The 17,707-nt window shown below is 44.0% G+C and overlaps 1 protein-coding gene across 1 annotated transcript; it reads left to right on the forward strand.

Moving 5' to 3' along the window:
- The first annotated feature begins 1,190 nt into the window (after positions 1 to 1,190).
- Sqle (squalene epoxidase) lies at positions 1,191 to 17,490 on the forward strand. Its single transcript, XM_028753841.1, has 11 exons — positions 1,191 to 2,237; positions 4,210 to 4,462; positions 7,592 to 7,772; positions 9,080 to 9,176; positions 9,842 to 9,955; positions 10,035 to 10,206; positions 10,714 to 10,809; positions 12,112 to 12,254; positions 12,830 to 12,926; positions 15,544 to 15,631; positions 17,022 to 17,490. The coding sequence occupies exons 1-11, from the start codon at positions 1,953 to 1,955 to the stop codon at positions 17,212 to 17,214; spliced, it is 1,719 nt and encodes a 572-aa protein (XP_028609674.1). The 5' UTR covers positions 1,191 to 1,952; the 3' UTR covers positions 17,215 to 17,490.
- The last annotated feature ends 217 nt before the right edge of the window (positions 17,491 to 17,707 follow it).

Genomic DNA, 17,707 nt, shown 5'->3' on the forward strand with positions numbered 1-17,707 from the left:
CCCCCCCCGGGGGGGGGGGGGGCCCGGCGGGCGCGGCGAGGGAGGGAGGGAGGGAGGGAGGGAGGGAGAGAAGAAATCTGGAGCTAGGTAGGGTTGGCTGTGACTGATGCAAACGGTTGGTGGGTAACAGTTCCATGAGATTTACTTCTTTCATTACGAAACAACTGTACCTTTTTGAGTAACTGAAAAAAGATCGCAGAAACTAACAGATATTTGAGAAGTGTTTAGGATGAGACCTAAACCACAGATAACTAAAAATTCAATGAAAGCTTGAAAATTAAATGGTACTGTTGAGGCTAAAAGCCGGTTACCATACAGTGGCTGTGGGTAAATGATCAGTCAGTCTCATGAACTATGGCAGATAAACCGCTCAGGTCCTTCTGTAACGCAAAGGTAACGTCATCTTGGAAGATTGCTGTAAGGGTTGAGTAAATGTTTGCAAAGCTCTGACATAGTGCTTAAAACATAAAGGATCTTATAAAACAATCTGGGGAATGCTGTTGATTAGAACTTTTTTTTTCCTTTCTCGCTCTCTCTTTAACCCGAGCAGGATTTCACTATGTAGCTTTGATTGGTCTGGAACACACTATGCAGACCAAGTTGGCCTCAAACTCGCAGAGATCCTCCTGCCTCCCGAGTTCTGGGATTAAAGGCGTGACCCATCTCCACCTACTGACTTGTCTCTTTTTCTTTAGCCCTCGTTCACTAATTACGTCAGGCTCGCCGGCGTGTCACGTCCTTCTCGCTTTCCAAACCCGTGCTCATCCAGTCCGCCCGGATGGCTACAGCGACTCGGTTAAGTTCGAGCTTTTCAAGGCCACCAGGAGTTTCTCCAGAGAGAGCTCCACCCTCTGCAGGTGGGACCCGAGGACCCCGCGGCCGCCTTGCCGAGCGGGCACCGCCCCATCCGCCCACCGGACGGGCGCCCACCCCACGCACCCGCCCCGCACCACGCAACATCGCCCTAGCGCCTTTCCGACTGGCGCCGCGCGGAATGCGCCGCCTGCCATTGGACAAACGCTCTATAGCGCCATCTCAGCCTACCGCGCGGTGCGCGCTCTCATTGGCTCGGAGCGGCGTGGGAGGCGGGGTCTCCTCAAGGGGCGGTGCCGGATCGGAGCCCCGCCCCCCGGTCCCTCCGCTGGGCCGAGCCCACCGGGCGGCTGATGCGCGTGGGGCCGGGCTGCGAGTGGGGCGCGCGGCCGTTACTCTAGTTACTGTCCGCGAGGGATGCTGGGGACCCGGCGGTCTGGAGCCTTCGCCGCGCTCTGAAGGACGCTCATCCGAGACAGCCATTCATCCTCGAGGAAGGCAAGTGTCGGTCGGACAGGTTCCGGGCCGTGACTTCAGGGCTTGCTGAGGAGGTATCTCCAGGGAGGGCTAAGTTGCCAGGCTCCCGCCGCGCTTCAGGACGCCGTGGCCATCTTTTGTTGGAGGCGACTGCTGGGGTAGTGTTGCTAAGGACAGTTTTCCCAGCACCCAGATCCTTCCACGCACCCAACTCTTTCTTACCGAGCACCTGCTGCAGGTGACAAAAGACCGTTTACAAGCCAAACGAGCGGACATCGAAGTATACAGCAACATTCGCACCCCTCAGTCCAGTAGAGAGAGACCTACCTGTCCATCAGTTGGCTGAATGAAGAAGTGTGTTGTAATCAGGAGCCGTTGGAGTAGACAGGCTTTAAATGCTGCTTTTTAAGATCTGGACAACTTAAGATACGTTTGTACTCTCAATGATTTAAAAAACTAATCTCATCTGACTCGTGATCCTGAAACTATTGACTGGAAGAAGTTCGGCCGGTGTCCCGGACCCTTTTGAGAACTACATTTTGGGGACAACATTTTAATCACCGAAACCCTTCCGAGGAAAAAAAAGACACCCCCCCCCAAAGACCCCCAAAACACAAAAATCCTCAGCCTTGGCTGGTGCCACCAAAGAAGCCTTTTGAGCCATGTGGACTTTCCTTGGCATTGCTACCTTCACCTATTTTTATAAGAAATGCGGGGATGTCACGCTGGCCAACAAGGAGCTCCTGCTGTGCGTGCTGGTGTTCCTGTCTCTGGGCTTGGTGCTCTCCTACCGCTGTCGCCATCGAAACGGGGGCCTCCTCGGCCGCCATCAGAGCGGCTCCCAGTTCGCTGCCTTCTCAGATATTCTCTCTGCTTTGCCTCTTATTGGCTTCTTCTGGGCCAAGTCACCTGAATCAGAAAAGAAAGAACAGCTGGAGTCCAAGAGGGTATGGCTGATTCCACAGTGGGCAAATGAATGGGATCTTATTTTAAATTTAAGATCGAGGTCACTGAAGTTTATGGCTTCTTTAAAAGGCAAGAGAGTCATGGCTTAGAAGCTTCAGTATTCTCATTTAATTGAGCAGCTGCTGCTGCTTCTGCTACCGCTTCTTCTCCTCTTCCTCCTCCTCCTCCTCCTCCTCCTCCTCCTCCTCCTCCTCTTCCTCCTCCTCCTCCTCTTCCTCCTCCTCCTCCTCCTCCTCATTCTTTTCTTCTTTTTAAAGTTCTGGACTGTATTGTGGCTACAATCCTCGATCTTAGGGAAGACCAAAAGCATTTGTTGCTTGATCCTCAAAGGTTGAGTATTGATTTGGTAGGAAATGTTAGAATTTCATTTTGAAAGACAGACTCATTATGGCTTTTATTTCAATCCCTGGGTAAGGATGATTTTTGTACCTGAGAAGAGAGAATTGTGTGGCAGGCAAGGCCACTAATAAACGTGACAGCTGACAGGGGAAAGTGACAGCAATTTGAAAAGCAATAAAGATGCCCAACACTTTCAAGTGTTGGGCAAAGATCCCTCTTCCTGCTAGCCACTGAAGCAATGCATAAGTCAGTGCAGTCAGATCCTAAGTCCATCGCTGGATGACAGTCTTACACTAGAGATTGGGTCTTTAAATATTTGTGGTGCTGTTAACGTTGGAGGAATGAGGTGGTCAATGATAGGTGATGAAAGGGGAAGAGGACAAGTCAGATCATGGAGGACCTATTGACCTATTGTGAACTTTCCCCTAAGAGCACTGAAAAGAGAGTGAGAGTAACAGCGCTTGATATTTACAAAAATAAAAATAAATCATACCTGGGAACTCCATTGCAGGCTGTAGCAGTGAGAAAAAGGACATTGCGGTGAGGCTGTAGCTGGGTGCCCAGTGTGCTCAGGAGACAGTGGCCAGGATGAGTTACCCACAAAGCATTGCAGACTTTGGGGTCTGCTTTATTTTATTATGTCCATAGTACAAATTAGCAAGGTCGGTAGAAGAAAAGAACTCGGCTCTGAAGTTTCGGCTCTGAAGTTTTGGCTCTGCCACTTGTTGCTGTAACACTTTGGGAATGGTCTGATTTCTGTCAAAATCAGTTTCCCGTTTTCTTAGATGAGGGTGGCACCACTGTCACTTGGGCCAGGGAATGAAGTAACTTCATGTTTGCAGACTGCCTCCTGCATAACCATCTGAATAAGTAACTAGCTGTTGTCACTAGTCTAAAGGTGGTATACTCTGTTAAGGGTAGGGAGGATGGATGGTCGACTGGTTTCATTTTGTGACTGCTTCAGGCTTTTTCCTTACCTGGAAACCAGGGAGCTACTAGAGTGAGTTCTGCTGAGTGCTCACTGCTGCCTACATAACAAGGAAAGTCAGACGTGAGAGGCCTCTGCCTGTAGATGCTCAGTGTAGAGTTGAGTAGTTAAATTACAGGATTTGTCCTGGGTTCTGTCTTCGAGTCTCACTGTAGACATGGACAGTATCTGGTCTCATGTGGATTTTTTGTTTTGTTTTGTTTTTTTGAGACAGGGTTTCTCTGTGTAGCCCTGGCTATCCTGGAACTCACTCTGTAGACCAGGCTGGCCTCGAACTCAGAAATCCGCCTGCCTCTGCCTCCCAAGTGCTGGGATTAAAGGCATGCACCACCACTGCCCGGCTGTCATGTGGATTTTTAAATATGTCCGTATAACATTTTCTAACTACTGTGTCCAGAAAAAGGAATATATATTTAATTTTATTGGGATATATACATTTCTATTTAGCCAGTATTTTGATCCTGATTATATATGGTTTGGATTTAAAAATATACCATGGATATGAGTTAAATAATGTTGGGGGGGTTAGATTTTGCTCAAGATGTAAAAGTTCAGTGTGTTTATGTGCTAGTCCCATGGTTTATGTCAACAGATTTGGGAAAATGATAACCGTTTTTGTTCAACAGTGCAGAAAAGAAACCAGTCTATCAGAAACGACGTCAACAGGAACAGCTACCTCAGTGTCGACATCTTCTGTGACGGACCCAGAAGTGATCATTGTGGGATCTGGGGTACTTGGGTCTGCCCTGGCAACGGTTCTTTCCAGAGATGGAAGAAAGGTGACAGTAATCGAGAGAGATTTAAAAGAGCCTGACAGAATAGTTGGAGAGCTTCTGCAGCCAGGTGGCTACCGTGTTCTTCAGGAGCTGGGCCTTGGAGGTAGGTTCATCTGATCCTGGAGTTGGTGTAAATACATGCTCTTCACTCTAGACTGTTTAGCCTGCCTGCCCTCTTTCCCTCCCTTCCTTATAAGCTTTACATTAAGTAAAAACTTTATGGGAAAATGAGAGCAAAGGAGAAAGGAACCATACTGTCATGTGAGAAGAAGAGGCTACCCAGACATAGTGAGATAATGGAATGCCCCCAAAAAGTAACATCAAAAATGAAGACATTAAACTCAGTAACCAGAACTATCATTTACACAATGTGGAATATGCTCCTGGGGTGGTGTTATTCCTTCTGGTCTTTTATTTAAGGGTGATACATTCATTCAGCCAGTGTTTTTAAAGTACGTCTTCTATTCATTTAGGAAATATTTATTTACTGCTGTCTTTGAATGAGGTGTTATACCAAGATGTACTAGTGATCAAGACAGACACCATTGAGAAGTAGCACAAAAGGTACTTAGCTGGAGGTGAGCCTGGTGCTGAAGGAGGCCAGGAGAGGTTGTCGGGTGCCCTGGAACTGGAGTCTCTCTCTGACAGGAAGCACTGTGCTGAACTGGAAGAGTAGCCAGTGATCAGTCAGCTGAGACATCTGTTGAGAAACATTTTTAATGGCAGAAAACAGAGAGGGCAAATACGAGGACAACAGAGAGGCATTTGAGTCAAGAGTATTTTTATGGCAGTGTATGATAAAGTAGATAGGGAGAAGCTGATGTTGTGACTGAGAGTGACAAATACATTTTTTTTAAAGATTTATTTATTTTATGTATATGAGTGCACTGTTGCTATCTTCAGACAGACCAGAAGAGGGCGTCGGATCCCATTACAGATGGCTGTGAGCCACCATGTGGTTGCTGGGAATTGAACTCATGACCTCTAGAAGAGCAGTCAAGTGCTCCTAACTGCTGAGCCATGTCTCCAGCCTGACAAATACATATTTTAAGGTGATAGATATGCTGAGTTCCATAATTTTATTGTCAAGGTCCATGAGTTCACATAACAGTTGTTATATGTCAGTGATAAGTATAAAAATAAACATGCTTTCTCCTGAAATGCCATCCCCATTGTCATCAGTCAAGAGACAACACGACACAGGTAGGGAGAGCTCAGGGTGCTGTTGCCTGGAGACTAGCTGCTAATCACCACTGAGGCTGGCTGAGAATGGTCCTTCAACAAAGACTTTTAAAACATTGACAAGTGGGCTTTGTTCTACTTTCTGGGGCTACATCTCAGTGGATGTTAAAGAGGATGTGCTCAATGACAAAACATTTTTTTAAAAATGTAGATGAAGTACATGAAGATTATAGAGACTAGAATAAAATCGGAAAGTGTGGGATAGGGAGTTCGGGAGTGGGTGTAATTTTCAATAGTGAGAAGTTACCTCTGAGTAAAGAAATGGAGGATAGTAAGCCATGGAGAAGCTGGGAGAGTATGAAGTCGAGGCCTAGCGTCTGCTCTTTGGGAAGAGCCACCAAGCCTGCTTGACCTCCATGTTGTCAATGGAGGAAAAGTCAACTGAAGAAGGGAGCACATAGGGAGTGAAGGGAAGCCACTGGAAAGTTAAGGAGCTAATAAGTTTCATGTTTTAGAAGCACTATCAAGAGTCTTAGCTGAAAGTATATTCTGAGTAGAGGCAAGATGGTGGAGGCGTAAGGCTGCTGCATGGTTGCTAAGAGCTGATGACTCGGAACACAGCCGCAGTAATTCAGGCGAGTGAGATGGACATAGTGTGGACATCTGCTCTGCAGGAAGAGTGTGGAGGCCCTGCTGATGAGCCAGGGGTCAGGTGTGAGAGGAAAGGCCAGTAGAACTTAGAGAAGGCTAACTGCAGCCAGGAAGTCCAGCACTGAGCTCTGGGCTGTGAAAGTACAGAGATCAGTGCGGTGATGGGAAACCAGCCGGTCAGGAAAGAAGCAACAGAGGAAAGCAAAGTAACTCTGTTCTTGTGCATGACAAACATACATGTAGGCAAAACTCCCATACATAGAAAATACAAATAAGTGAAATAGTAAAACATGAATTTATTTTGATGCTGAAACAAACCTCAAGTTTTGTCCCCAGGCCCCATCCTGAATTTTTAGGCATGTGCCACCATGCCAGACATGTTCCAGTTTGTTCACCGACTCTGTGTTGCTTTGTATGAATCATTGCTACATGTTCTGTTCATTATTATTTCTTCTAGCTTAATACTTTTAGTTTATAAGCTTTATGTATAATAGTAATGTTTGGTTTCTTTAATATGTTTCCTAAAACACTAATTGCCATTGATTTTTAAAGTTCTTAGTTTTTCAGTTCTTTAAAAATGTTTTCTTTTGCATTATATTTTTATTATTATTTCTTTTTTTTGTTTTGTTTTGTTTTGTTTTCCGAGACAGGGTTTCTCTATGTAGTCCTGGCTGTCCTGGAACTCACTCTGTAGACCAGGCTGGCCTCGAACTCAGAAATCCGCCTGTCTCCGCCTCCCAAGTGCTGGAATTAAAGGCGTGCGCCACCACTGCCCGGCTATTATTATTTCTTATACTGTCTTAAAGGTAAAAAAGCCATTTTTTTTTTTTTACAAGCTCAATACATACTCTGCTTTCTGCTTTTTCTGTTTGATTTACTAAAATGACTATAGTGTATCATGAGTCAATGTGCATATACAGTGGGACCCATCAGCATTTAGGAAATGTCCTCATTGGTTGGGGACATCTACTTTTTCATAATACTGAATTTTTATGTATAAATTGTGATCTTTAAAATAGTTTTAATGGTATTGGATTTTCTCTTTTTCTTTCTTTCCTTTCTTCCTTCCCTCACTCCTTCCTGTGGCAAATATACTTGTTTCTACATTGGGAGACATGGTAAGGAGGCCCAGCTGTTTTCTGTATCTTAATGGGCAGAGCAGATTCACTCAGGACAGGGTCACAGACCTGAGTGACTGTGCTGTTAACCTTAAGTGTATCTGTGGATTTGTCTTCTGGAAACACTTAAGATTTGTGTAGCAGCTGTGCCAGTTCAGTCCTCCAACTGGTCTTACACCTTTGTAAACCAGAGCCTTAATTTCACTGTGTCTTTTTCTTGATACCTTTCTTGGTAACTCTCAGCATATTAATAAAACTGTTTGAACTGAACTTTTTTGCAGATACAGTAGAAGGTCTTAATGCCCATCATATACACGGCTACATAGTTCATGATCATGAAAGCAAATCTGAAGTTCAAATCCCGTACCCGGTGTCAGAAAACAACCAAGTGCAGAATGGAGTTGCTTTCCACCATGGCAAATTCATCATGAGTCTTCGGAAAGCAGCCATGGCAGAGCCCAAGTAAGACCACAGCTTTATGTGTGTAATGCTAAAGACTCAAGCCTGGGCCCTAGGCTGACCATTAGTGCCTAAGAGCATTTTCTATATATGCAGAGGACTGGAGTTTGGTGCCTAACACCCACATCAGATGATTCACAACCCTCTGTAGCTCTGGTTTGAGAGGATCAGATGCTTGCATGTGTGCACGTGTGCATGTGCACACAGACAGACAGACAGACAGACACATGCATGCACAAATAAAAAGAAAATGTGTTTTATGCAAGTGAAATTACATCGGTATTCATGAAAGTTTTTGTCATCTAGATGGCATAGGTATGATAAAATAAATATTCTATAATTAAAATATGTTCAGTGCCTCTGTAAAGAATGTTAGAGAGTTTTACTTTAAGCATTAGGTGATTGCTGGGCGGTGGTGGCGCATGCCTTTAATCCCAAGCACTTGGGAGGCAGAGGCAGGCGGATTTCTGAGTTCGAGGCCAGCCTGGTCTACAGAGTGAGTTCCAGGACAGCCAGGGCTACACAGAGAAACCCTGTCTCAAAAATCAAAAAAAAAAAAAATTAGGTGACTATTATTCATTTTGGATTTAGAGTGGTGCAAAGGTGCTGTAACCTAAGGCATGTGCCCATGTGGGCCCATTTGTCATGTGCTTGTGGCTATTACACCTTTTCTAGAGAGAACAGAAGACAACAAGGAACCCCTCTTCCACTTTCCCTGAGGACCTAGCCTGACAGGACTGGCTGCTTGTCTTGATTATTAACTTGTATTTGCCTCTTGTCCTTTAACAATAATTAAGGAAGTTTTAAATATGAGAGCACTCATGTTATTGACACAAACCCACGTGCTGACAAAGTAAAAGTCAGTGGACTTTTCCTTAGGGCTGAAATGTCCAGTGTCCTTGGGAACAGAGTGGGAAATGCCTCAGATGGAAAAATGATGCTCTTTCTGATGGCTAGGACTACATTTGCTTATGCCATTTTGTTTTTAAAATCATAACTATTTTTTTCAGAATTCGATACATGCATATAGTGTATTTTGATCTTTTTTATCCTAATTCCTATGACATCTACCCCGCTGTGTCTGTATCTCCTCCCACCTTCAGGGTTTTGTTTGGTTGTTTGTTTTTATGGCTCACTGAGTGCAACTGTACTGCTTATATACTCAGGGATATGAGGCTGTCCCCTGGGGCATGGGCATTCTGTCACAGACCGCTTCCATAAGCTGTGTGTAAGGCCTGGGTCGTAGCTAAGGGAACTAACTCGCTCAAGTGTGCTGCTACTCCAGCAATGTGTTTCTGTTCATCCTTCAGTGTAAAGTTTATAGAAGGTGTTGTGCTTCAGTTACTAGAGGAAGATGACGCTGTGATCGGCGTGCAGTACAAGGACAAGGAGACTGGAGACACCAAGGTGAGAGTCAACGTCATCTCTTCCTAGGATGGTGTTCCTACCCCTTTCAAATTCTACATTAACTTGTATATGTGTGAGTGCATGCCACAGTGTGTGGGGATCTGAGGACCCTTTGTGCAGGGGTTTCTCTCCTGTAGCTGTGTTACCGTACATATTGTTATAGTCACAACTAGGAAAATGTTGAAAACCACTAACAGTAAAATCATTTCTAGTTTATGTTAATGTTGGTCTATTAAAGAGGAGGCAATGGGCCCTTCTAGGCTGTTCCACAGGGTCACCCCTTCGTAGAAACTGGAGCGTGATAGGGTTACCAGGTTTCCTTTGCTCACATCGTTCCGTGTATAAAAACGCTGCTTCTATCTAGCCATTCATCTCAGCACTGTGGGAAGAATGAACCTGGGTAGTTCTTGTAGTTTGTAAAGCGGTCCTGTCTTCTGTGGCCCATGTGTGCCTCGAAGTGCTCCTTCTTCATCATGGTGGAGAGTTTTGATTGTTTTAGGACAGAGGTACAAAGGGAGAGACCTCCAGGGACTCAGGATTTGGCCTCCATCCTCCTCTGCCTCTGTGAGCATGTATTATGTACAGCTATCTTCCTGTCCACTCTGGGCTCTAGAAGCACCAGTCCTCTGCTCGCATTAACTGACGCCGGTGTTCCTCTGTTACAGGAGCTGCACGCTCCACTCACTGTTGTTGCAGACGGGCTCTTCTCCAAGTTCAGGAAGAACCTCATCTCCAGTAAAGTCTCCGTTTCATCCCACTTCGTTGGCTTCCTTATGAAGGTATGGAGGAGTGTGATTGTAGAGAAGTCAAAGCGGCTGGAGATTTGAAAGCTATGAAAGTATTTCCTTTTCTTTTTAGGATGCACCACAGTTTAAAGCCAATTTCGCAGAGCTTGTTCTGGTCAACCCCAGTCCGGTTCTCATCTACCAGATCTCAGCCAGTGAAACTAGGGTACTTGTGGATATTCGAGGAGACTTGCCGAGAAACTTAAGAGAATACATGGCTGAACAAATTTACCCACAGATACCTGGTAAGAAATAGGATTTCACCCTGATTACAATTTACGGTCTAAAGCTAATCTCACAAAAGCCTCTTTTTCAGTTTTGCTGAATGCAGTGTCTGAATGAGGCCCAGGGATAGGCATACCTGTTTGTGATCAGCGTTTATTTCCTGATAGCAGACAGTGTAGACGGTAAAAGCTAGGTACAGACATCTGTCAGTTAGTGTGGCTTTTCCTGTCTCTTCTCAGGAATTTGACTCATTTCTTCCTCTCGTCTCTCTGTTGTGTTCAGCTGTATATGTTATTTACATCTGTTTTCCCTTAGATTCCTTTGTCATTCCTTAACATGTATAAGGAGGTGCTTAATGAATAACTTTATTAATAAAGTAGGTAATTGATGATTTATTGGAAGGGACTATGGAATAGCCACCAGACATATACTGTTAAGAATTCCTTTATACTTGATAAGGAGATGTGTGCTAATTTGAGACCAAAATGCTCAAACCACTTATTTGGGTGGATGGGAATTCCTTGCAGATCACCTGAAGGAATCTTTTCTGGAGGCCTCTCAGAATTCTCGTCTGCGGACCATGCCGGCAAGCTTCCTTCCTCCTTCCTCAGTGAACAAACGAGGTATCTTTTAGCATTATGTTATAACGCTGCCATTACTTCAAATGACGTGATTGAACTTGTAGTCTGGCAGTGAGTGGAAGCAGAGAGTTGGCCTTGGCCAGAATGAGCGAGAGAAGGAGCATTGGTCCCCATAACAAGTTCCCAACATTGAAGCTTTGGGATACAATTGTTACTTACCTTTGGCTTTGTAGAGGACGCGTGGCAGTCACTGGGAGAACAAGGGAGTTAAAGGTTACCCGCTGGCCCAGAGGAAACTGGTAGTTAGGAGCATGAAGATGAATTCATGGTGGCTTTGGTAACAGTTCCAATAAAACTGCACTCAGGGTAGCACGGATGCACTGTTTGGGGTGTCCGAGGCTGGGAGTGGGGTTCTGAAGTGGGAAGGGTGTCTAGGGAGGATATTGCTTGAGTATGAAGCTGCACTGGCTGGAAGGTGAACAGTGAGAGCAGGGACTGACTAGGAACGGGATCTGCAGAGCTGGCTCCCCGGCTGCCTGAGATACAGTGGCATTTCAAGGAGCGCCAGTAGATCCCTGTAACTGGCATTTTTGGCAGGTGTCAATAGTGATTGATAGCTGACGTATAGTTGTGTTTTAAATTCCTATTTTAAAGGTTTATTACTTGTTTGGAGGCAGGGTCTCACTGTGCGGCCCTGCCTGGACTGAAACTTGCTATGTAGATCAGTCTGACCTTAGATTTACAGTCTTGTGTTCTGAGTACTGGAGTTGGGCAAGACCATGCCTGGCTAAAGATTTACATGTTTACCATGTATATGTAGTGCCTCGGAGGCTAGAAGAGGCCGTCAGAATCCATGGAACTGGAGTTACAGTTGGTCCTTATGTGGGTACCGGAAACCAAACTTAGGTCCTCTGGAAGAATAGCAAGCACTCTTACCTGCTAAGCCATCTCTCCTGTACCCCTACCCCCACCTACTTGTTTTTTTTGTTTTTGTTTTTTTTGAGAAAGGGTCTTATATAGCCCAGGCTGAAGCTAGATGGCTAAGGATGACCTTAAACATCTGTCCTGCCTCTACTTCTCAAGAACTGAGATTATAGGCACACACCATATGCAAGGCAGAATATATTTAATTTTATCCTATATAGACCATGGAACTTAAAGGTTTATCTTGTTTTTTTTTCTTTCTTTAATTTTTGCTATCAGCTTTGTTGAGGTAAAGATCATAAGTTGTTCAGCCCAGACACAGAAAGCAGATTTAATGATAATTTACTCTTGGGTATGTTAGCACTAACATTTTGTCTCAGAGCTGTTGAGGATTTCATAGTCTTAGTTCTCTTTCCACAGGCGTCCTTCTTCTAGGAGATGCGTATAACCTGAGGCATCCTCTTACTGGGGGAGGAATGACAGTTGCTTTCAAAGATATCAAACTATGGAGACAGCTCTTAAGAGACATTCCTGACCTTTATGATGATGCTGCTATTTTCCAGGTAAGGATCTAGAGTTTTCCTCCCCCAGAATGGTTCATCTGTTTATGGATGAGTGGACTGAGACCCCAGTGGGAGTCAGTGCGTGCGTGCGTAGCTTATGGTTCATAGTGGTCCTTAGTCTTGTTCAGGTATAATAAGCTTGGCTTTCAAACTGTTTTTTTTTTTTTTAAAGATTTATTTATTTTATGTACGTGAATGCACTGTCGATGTCTTCAGACACACCAGAAGAGGGCATCGGATCCCATGCCAGATGGTTGTGAGCCACCATGTGGTTGCTGGGAATTGAACTCAGGGCCTCTGGAAGAGCAGTCAGTGTTCTTAACTGCTGAGCCATCTCTCCAGCCCCCCAACTGTACTTTTAATGTCTGTGGTTTAGTATGTATACAGCAGATTGGCCCAGCCCACTCTTCTCAGAGCTAGAAGCTTAGCTTCAGAATCGTGTGACCCATTGCTCTGAGCATGAGTTTGGCAGTATTAGTTGCATATACGCCAGATATCACTTTGAGGAGATGATAAGCATTGACTTATGCTTTTTTCCTCCATGCTACGTAATAAATAATATTCTTTGTTTTTAGGCTAAAAAGTCATTCTTTTGGTCAAGGAAAAGGACCCATTCCTTTGTTGTGAATGTGCTGGCTCAGGCCTTGTATGAATTATTTTCTGCTACAGATGGTAAGTGTAGATGCTTTTAAGTGAACTGACTTGTAGATTTTTAAGGTTTTTCAGATCTAGAACTAAATTACCAATGTTCGTAGTTAAAGTAGTTAGTGTATAACCACACATCACCTGACTTTGTCTACCGCCACGTGGCAGTTTTTTCAGTGTTTCAGCATCTTGTTTCAGCACTCCTTCTGGGGGCCGTTGGCGGTCCTTAGAAAACACCCATAGCAGTAAGTATGTCAGGACTGCATTCGTTCGAGTCCTCTGGTCCAGACTTGAGCATATATATCCTCACATGGTAAAGTGTTGGTGAAAGGCCTTTCTGGCCAGGTGTGGAAAGCAGTATGTATGGCCTTCTGCTTCTTACACTAGTTTGAATTTCTTTTTTTTTTTTGGTTTTTCGAGACAGGGTTTCTCTGTATAGCCCTGGCTGTCCTGGAACTCACTCTGTAGACCAGGCTGGCCTCGAACTCAGAAATCAGCCTGCCTCTGCCTCCCAAGTGCTGGGATTAAAGGCGTGCGCCACCACCGCCCAGCCCTAGTTTGAATTTCTTTCGAAGCATTATTTATAACACGAGTGGGTGCCTCACGCTGAGGTTGGAGCTTCTTTCCTGCTACAGTGTACAAGTGGCTCCATTGCAAACAGCCGTGTGCTTTGTTTTGTTTGCTACATTATAGAGCAGCTGGCCATTCTGTCTAGGTTGAACATCTGTAATAATGAAAATTTGAAATTCTGAGCTAGGTGTGGTGATGCACGCTTCCCTCTCCTAGCAGCCAGGAAGCTGAGGCAGGAGGATTGGGAGGGCAGCCTGAGCTACATATATAAGATTGTATTTCCAAACAAACGACACCAACAGTGTGTCTCAAAACATTTGCACACCACCTCCATTCATGTATTATACTCACAATGATAAATAAAAAATCATTTTAAGAAACAAAAATAAGGTAAACATCAGAGGTGTTTCAAGCTCCTGGGTTGAGTTTCTTGGTGCGCATTAGTAGAGAAGGTGGGACTGTGTCTCCTAGACGACAGCGTCCGGCAGCTCCTTAACCACACTCACTGTGATCTAGAGCAGTGTGCAGGGGATGGGGTGGAAGTGAAAGTGGCTGCTTGGACAAATGAGAGGAAAAGTTGTAAGTTTTGAGTTTTCTGAGCTCTTGTATACTCAGTAAGTATTAATTGGGCAGATATCAACCCTCTCTGCTGTTTTGTCTACTTCCCTGTCATTAACTCTAAGATATCACTTGCTGTGTACTGCCTGGGCCGCTCCTGCTCTAACTGGCCAGCCCTCGAGGCCATGCGCTTACAATTCACATAGTCCAAGGTGCTTTCTTCCTTTCTCCTCTCTCCTCGGTCTCAGCCCTGCTTACCTCTCCACTGCCCAGCTACAGGCTATAGGCATATTTACTCAATTAATAGTTTTAAATTAAGGAGCAAGGTTTCCACAACAAAAGCTGGCATATGTGAGAATTCACTCCTCTAGACCTTGGCATACAGAATTTAACATTACAGTACATAACAACTGACCAAACCTCAACACTTGGATTCTTACATATCAAAGCTGCCAACAACATTAAAGTTAATGACAGATCTGGGGAGGAAAGAACTTTATTTATTTATTTATTTTTATTTTTTGTTTTTTGTTTTTTGGAGACAGGGTTTCTCTGTATAGCTCTGGCTGTCCTGGAACTCACTCTGTAGACCAGGCTAGCCTCGAACTCAAAAATCCGCCTGTCTCTGCCTCCCAAGTGCTGGGATTAAAGGCGTGCGCCACCACCACCCAGCAAGAAAGAACTTTATGGGACAAAAATTTACCATGTTTCATCCTTAAAAATACTCCTGTAAAGAAAAATCTATCACTAAATTGTAAATTCTTCAAAGTATGTTTTATACATACATGGAAATGCCATAATGAACCTCTTCATCCAACTTAAGAAAACTAAAAGAATTTTTTTTTTACCATGACCAAAAAAAGAAAGAAAAGAAAGATCTAGCCAGACATGGTAGCACATGCCTTTAATCCTAGCACTTGGGAGGCAGAGGCAGTCAGATCTCTGAGTTTGAGGCCAGCCTGGTCTATATAGTGAAGTTCCAGAACAGTCAGGGCTATGTAAAGGGACCCTGTCTCAAACAAAACAAAACAAGTGAAAACAACAACAAAAAATTTTAGTTAATAATTTAAAAAGACTTCAATAAAAAGAAAAATCTAGGCACCTTAAAAACACTGTCTCTGAACTGTTAGAGTGGTTGTTTATTAATGCTGTTTTGAAGGCTTCAGAATGTATTAAAAAGTTATATGGATATATAAGAGATTGACTTCTTGATAACCTGATGCCGACCTAGCAGTATGGGTTAGGCATCTCAGAACCTGGGAATTGTGGTTTTATATATAATAAGAGCTTACAAAGTATTTGATGTCATTTAACTTAGAACAAAGTCATAAATAATGTTTAAAAGGAACTCATAAGACCTCAGTATTAGAATCATCAGGAACAGATTATTCATACTTCTGCCCTGAGAGTAGATCTGGAAATGTGAAGGAACTCCTGGTTGTTGAATTCTAGGACTGTTAAGAAATTGTCACTAATACTCTAAAATAATAGTAATAATTTCTACGTTTTCTTTCAGATTCCTTGCATCAGCTCCGAAAAGCTTGCTTTCTGTATTTTAAACTTGGTGGAGAGTGTGTGACCGGCCCTGTCGGTCTGCTTTCTATGTAAGTTCTAAGAGCACAGGGGAAACACTCAGTTTATGTGAATCTTTATTGCATGAACACTTGGTTACATTGTTTCCCATTCATGTCCTGGTCACAAGTGGCCCCAAGAGATCAATGTGCTGTCTCACTGGGTAGAAGTGCTTGCTGCCCGAGTTTGGCATACTTAATTTGAGCCCTAGAACTCATGTAGACGGACTTCCACGTGTGTGCTATGTAGTGTGCACCCTACCCCAGTTTACGCATATGTACACACACTAACACAAAAAAAGATTTAAAAAATGGTCTCAGGGGGCTGGAGAGATGGCTCAGCAGTTAAGCTCTTCTTCCAGAGGTCCTGAGTTCAATTCCCAGCAACCTCATGGTGGCTCACAGCCATCTGCAATGGGATCTGATGCCCTCTTCTGGTGTGTCTGAAGGCAGCTACAGTGTACTCGTATACATAAAAATAAAATTTTTTTGTTTTGGTTTTTCGAGACAGGGTTTCTCTGTGTAGCCCTGGCTGTCTTGGAACTCACTCTGTAGACCAGGCTGGCCTCCAACTCAGAAATCCACCTGCCTCCCAAGTGCTGTGATTAAAGCCGTGCGCTACCACTGCCCAGCTAAATAAATCTTTAAAAAAATGGCCTCAGGAAATGAACACAGAGCAGCACTTGGCACTGTGCAGTCCTGATGCAGACACACTGAGAACTGGTGGACTGAGATGCTAGACCTTTGAGTAAACTTGATGGTTGGTTTTCCCCTCTGATGTCTTTGCTTGTCTGACCCACAGGAACCAAGAATAACTCAGAACTCTGAATTCAAATATTAATCTTACAGGCTTGAAATTTAGTAGTAGTTTTGCTAATGCAAACATATACTTAGGAAGACTGAGAAGGGAAATTCTTCAAGGCACCTGTAATTAAACACCTACAATCAGAATATCAGTTCTGATACCAAACCCAGACTGCTGCAGGCTTCATGTTGGATCTCAAGAATAGTGGAAGAAAGCTGGGCGGTGGTGGCACACGCCTTTCATTCCAGCACTTGGGAGCCGGAGGCAGGTGGATTTCTGAGTTCAAGGCTAACCTGGTCTACAGAGTGAGTTCCAGGACAGCCAGAACTACGCAGAGTAACCCTGTCTCGAAACCCCCCCCCCACCCCCAAAAAAAAATAGTGGAAGAAAACAGCAGGAAAACTAAGACTTAGGAATGAGTGTGGCCACCAGTTTCTCAAAGTGGTCATTTCTTCTAAGTAGTTTCTTTATAATTTAAAAATTCATTCTTGTCATTGACTGTGACAGGCAGATGAACTTCCTCAGATGTAGAGTGCAGAGTATGTTAAGCCTTTATTGGTGACACATCATTTGAACCTTGATGACTAATTTTAACAATCCGTTCCTTTTCTATTTCAGACTATCTCCTCACCCTCTGCTGTTGATTCGACACTTCTTTTCCGTTGCAGTCTATGCCACATATTTCTGCTTCAAATCAGAGCCGTGGGCTACAAAACCACGGGCCCTTTTCAGTAGTGGTGCTGTACTGTACAAAGCGTGCTCTATAATATTTCCTCTCATCTACTCAGAAATGAAGTATCTGGTTCATTGAAAGGAAAACCACTTGGAAGTCAAGTCCACTGAGACTTGAAGAGGATGTACATAGAACTGTATGACTTCCACAGTGGCCACTCAAGGACCAAGCTGTGTATAAGCGTGTAAATATATGCCTTAATTTACAATTGAAAATGAAGGGTCAAATAAGCTAGATGTTTAGAAGAATGATTGTTTCCACATATTATGCTAACACTCAAGTTTTTCTTTTGATTTCAGTATTTGGGGTGCCTCACTGGGACAAGCTAATAAAATGAAGAGTGAACTCTTTTAACGTTCTTTCGGTTTTTGTTGTAGATATCTTTATGTAGCTTCATGGTCACAGAAAAAAGATAACCCAAGTGGGGTAGAAAGTGTGGTAGTTGTCAAATATTTATCATTTATTGTGTGCACGCATGTTTTCAGCATGCATGGATGTGATATAGGTACGTTCATGTGGAGACTGAGGCTGACATCATGTGTTTTCTCTACTCTCACTTCACATTATGTGT

Source organism: Grammomys surdaster, unplaced genomic scaffold, assembly GCF_004785775.1.
Source record: "Grammomys surdaster isolate TR1022 unplaced genomic scaffold, NIH_TR_1.0 125974, whole genome shotgun sequence".
In the NCBI taxonomy this organism is placed as follows: domain Eukaryota; kingdom Metazoa; phylum Chordata; class Mammalia; order Rodentia; family Muridae; genus Grammomys; species Grammomys surdaster.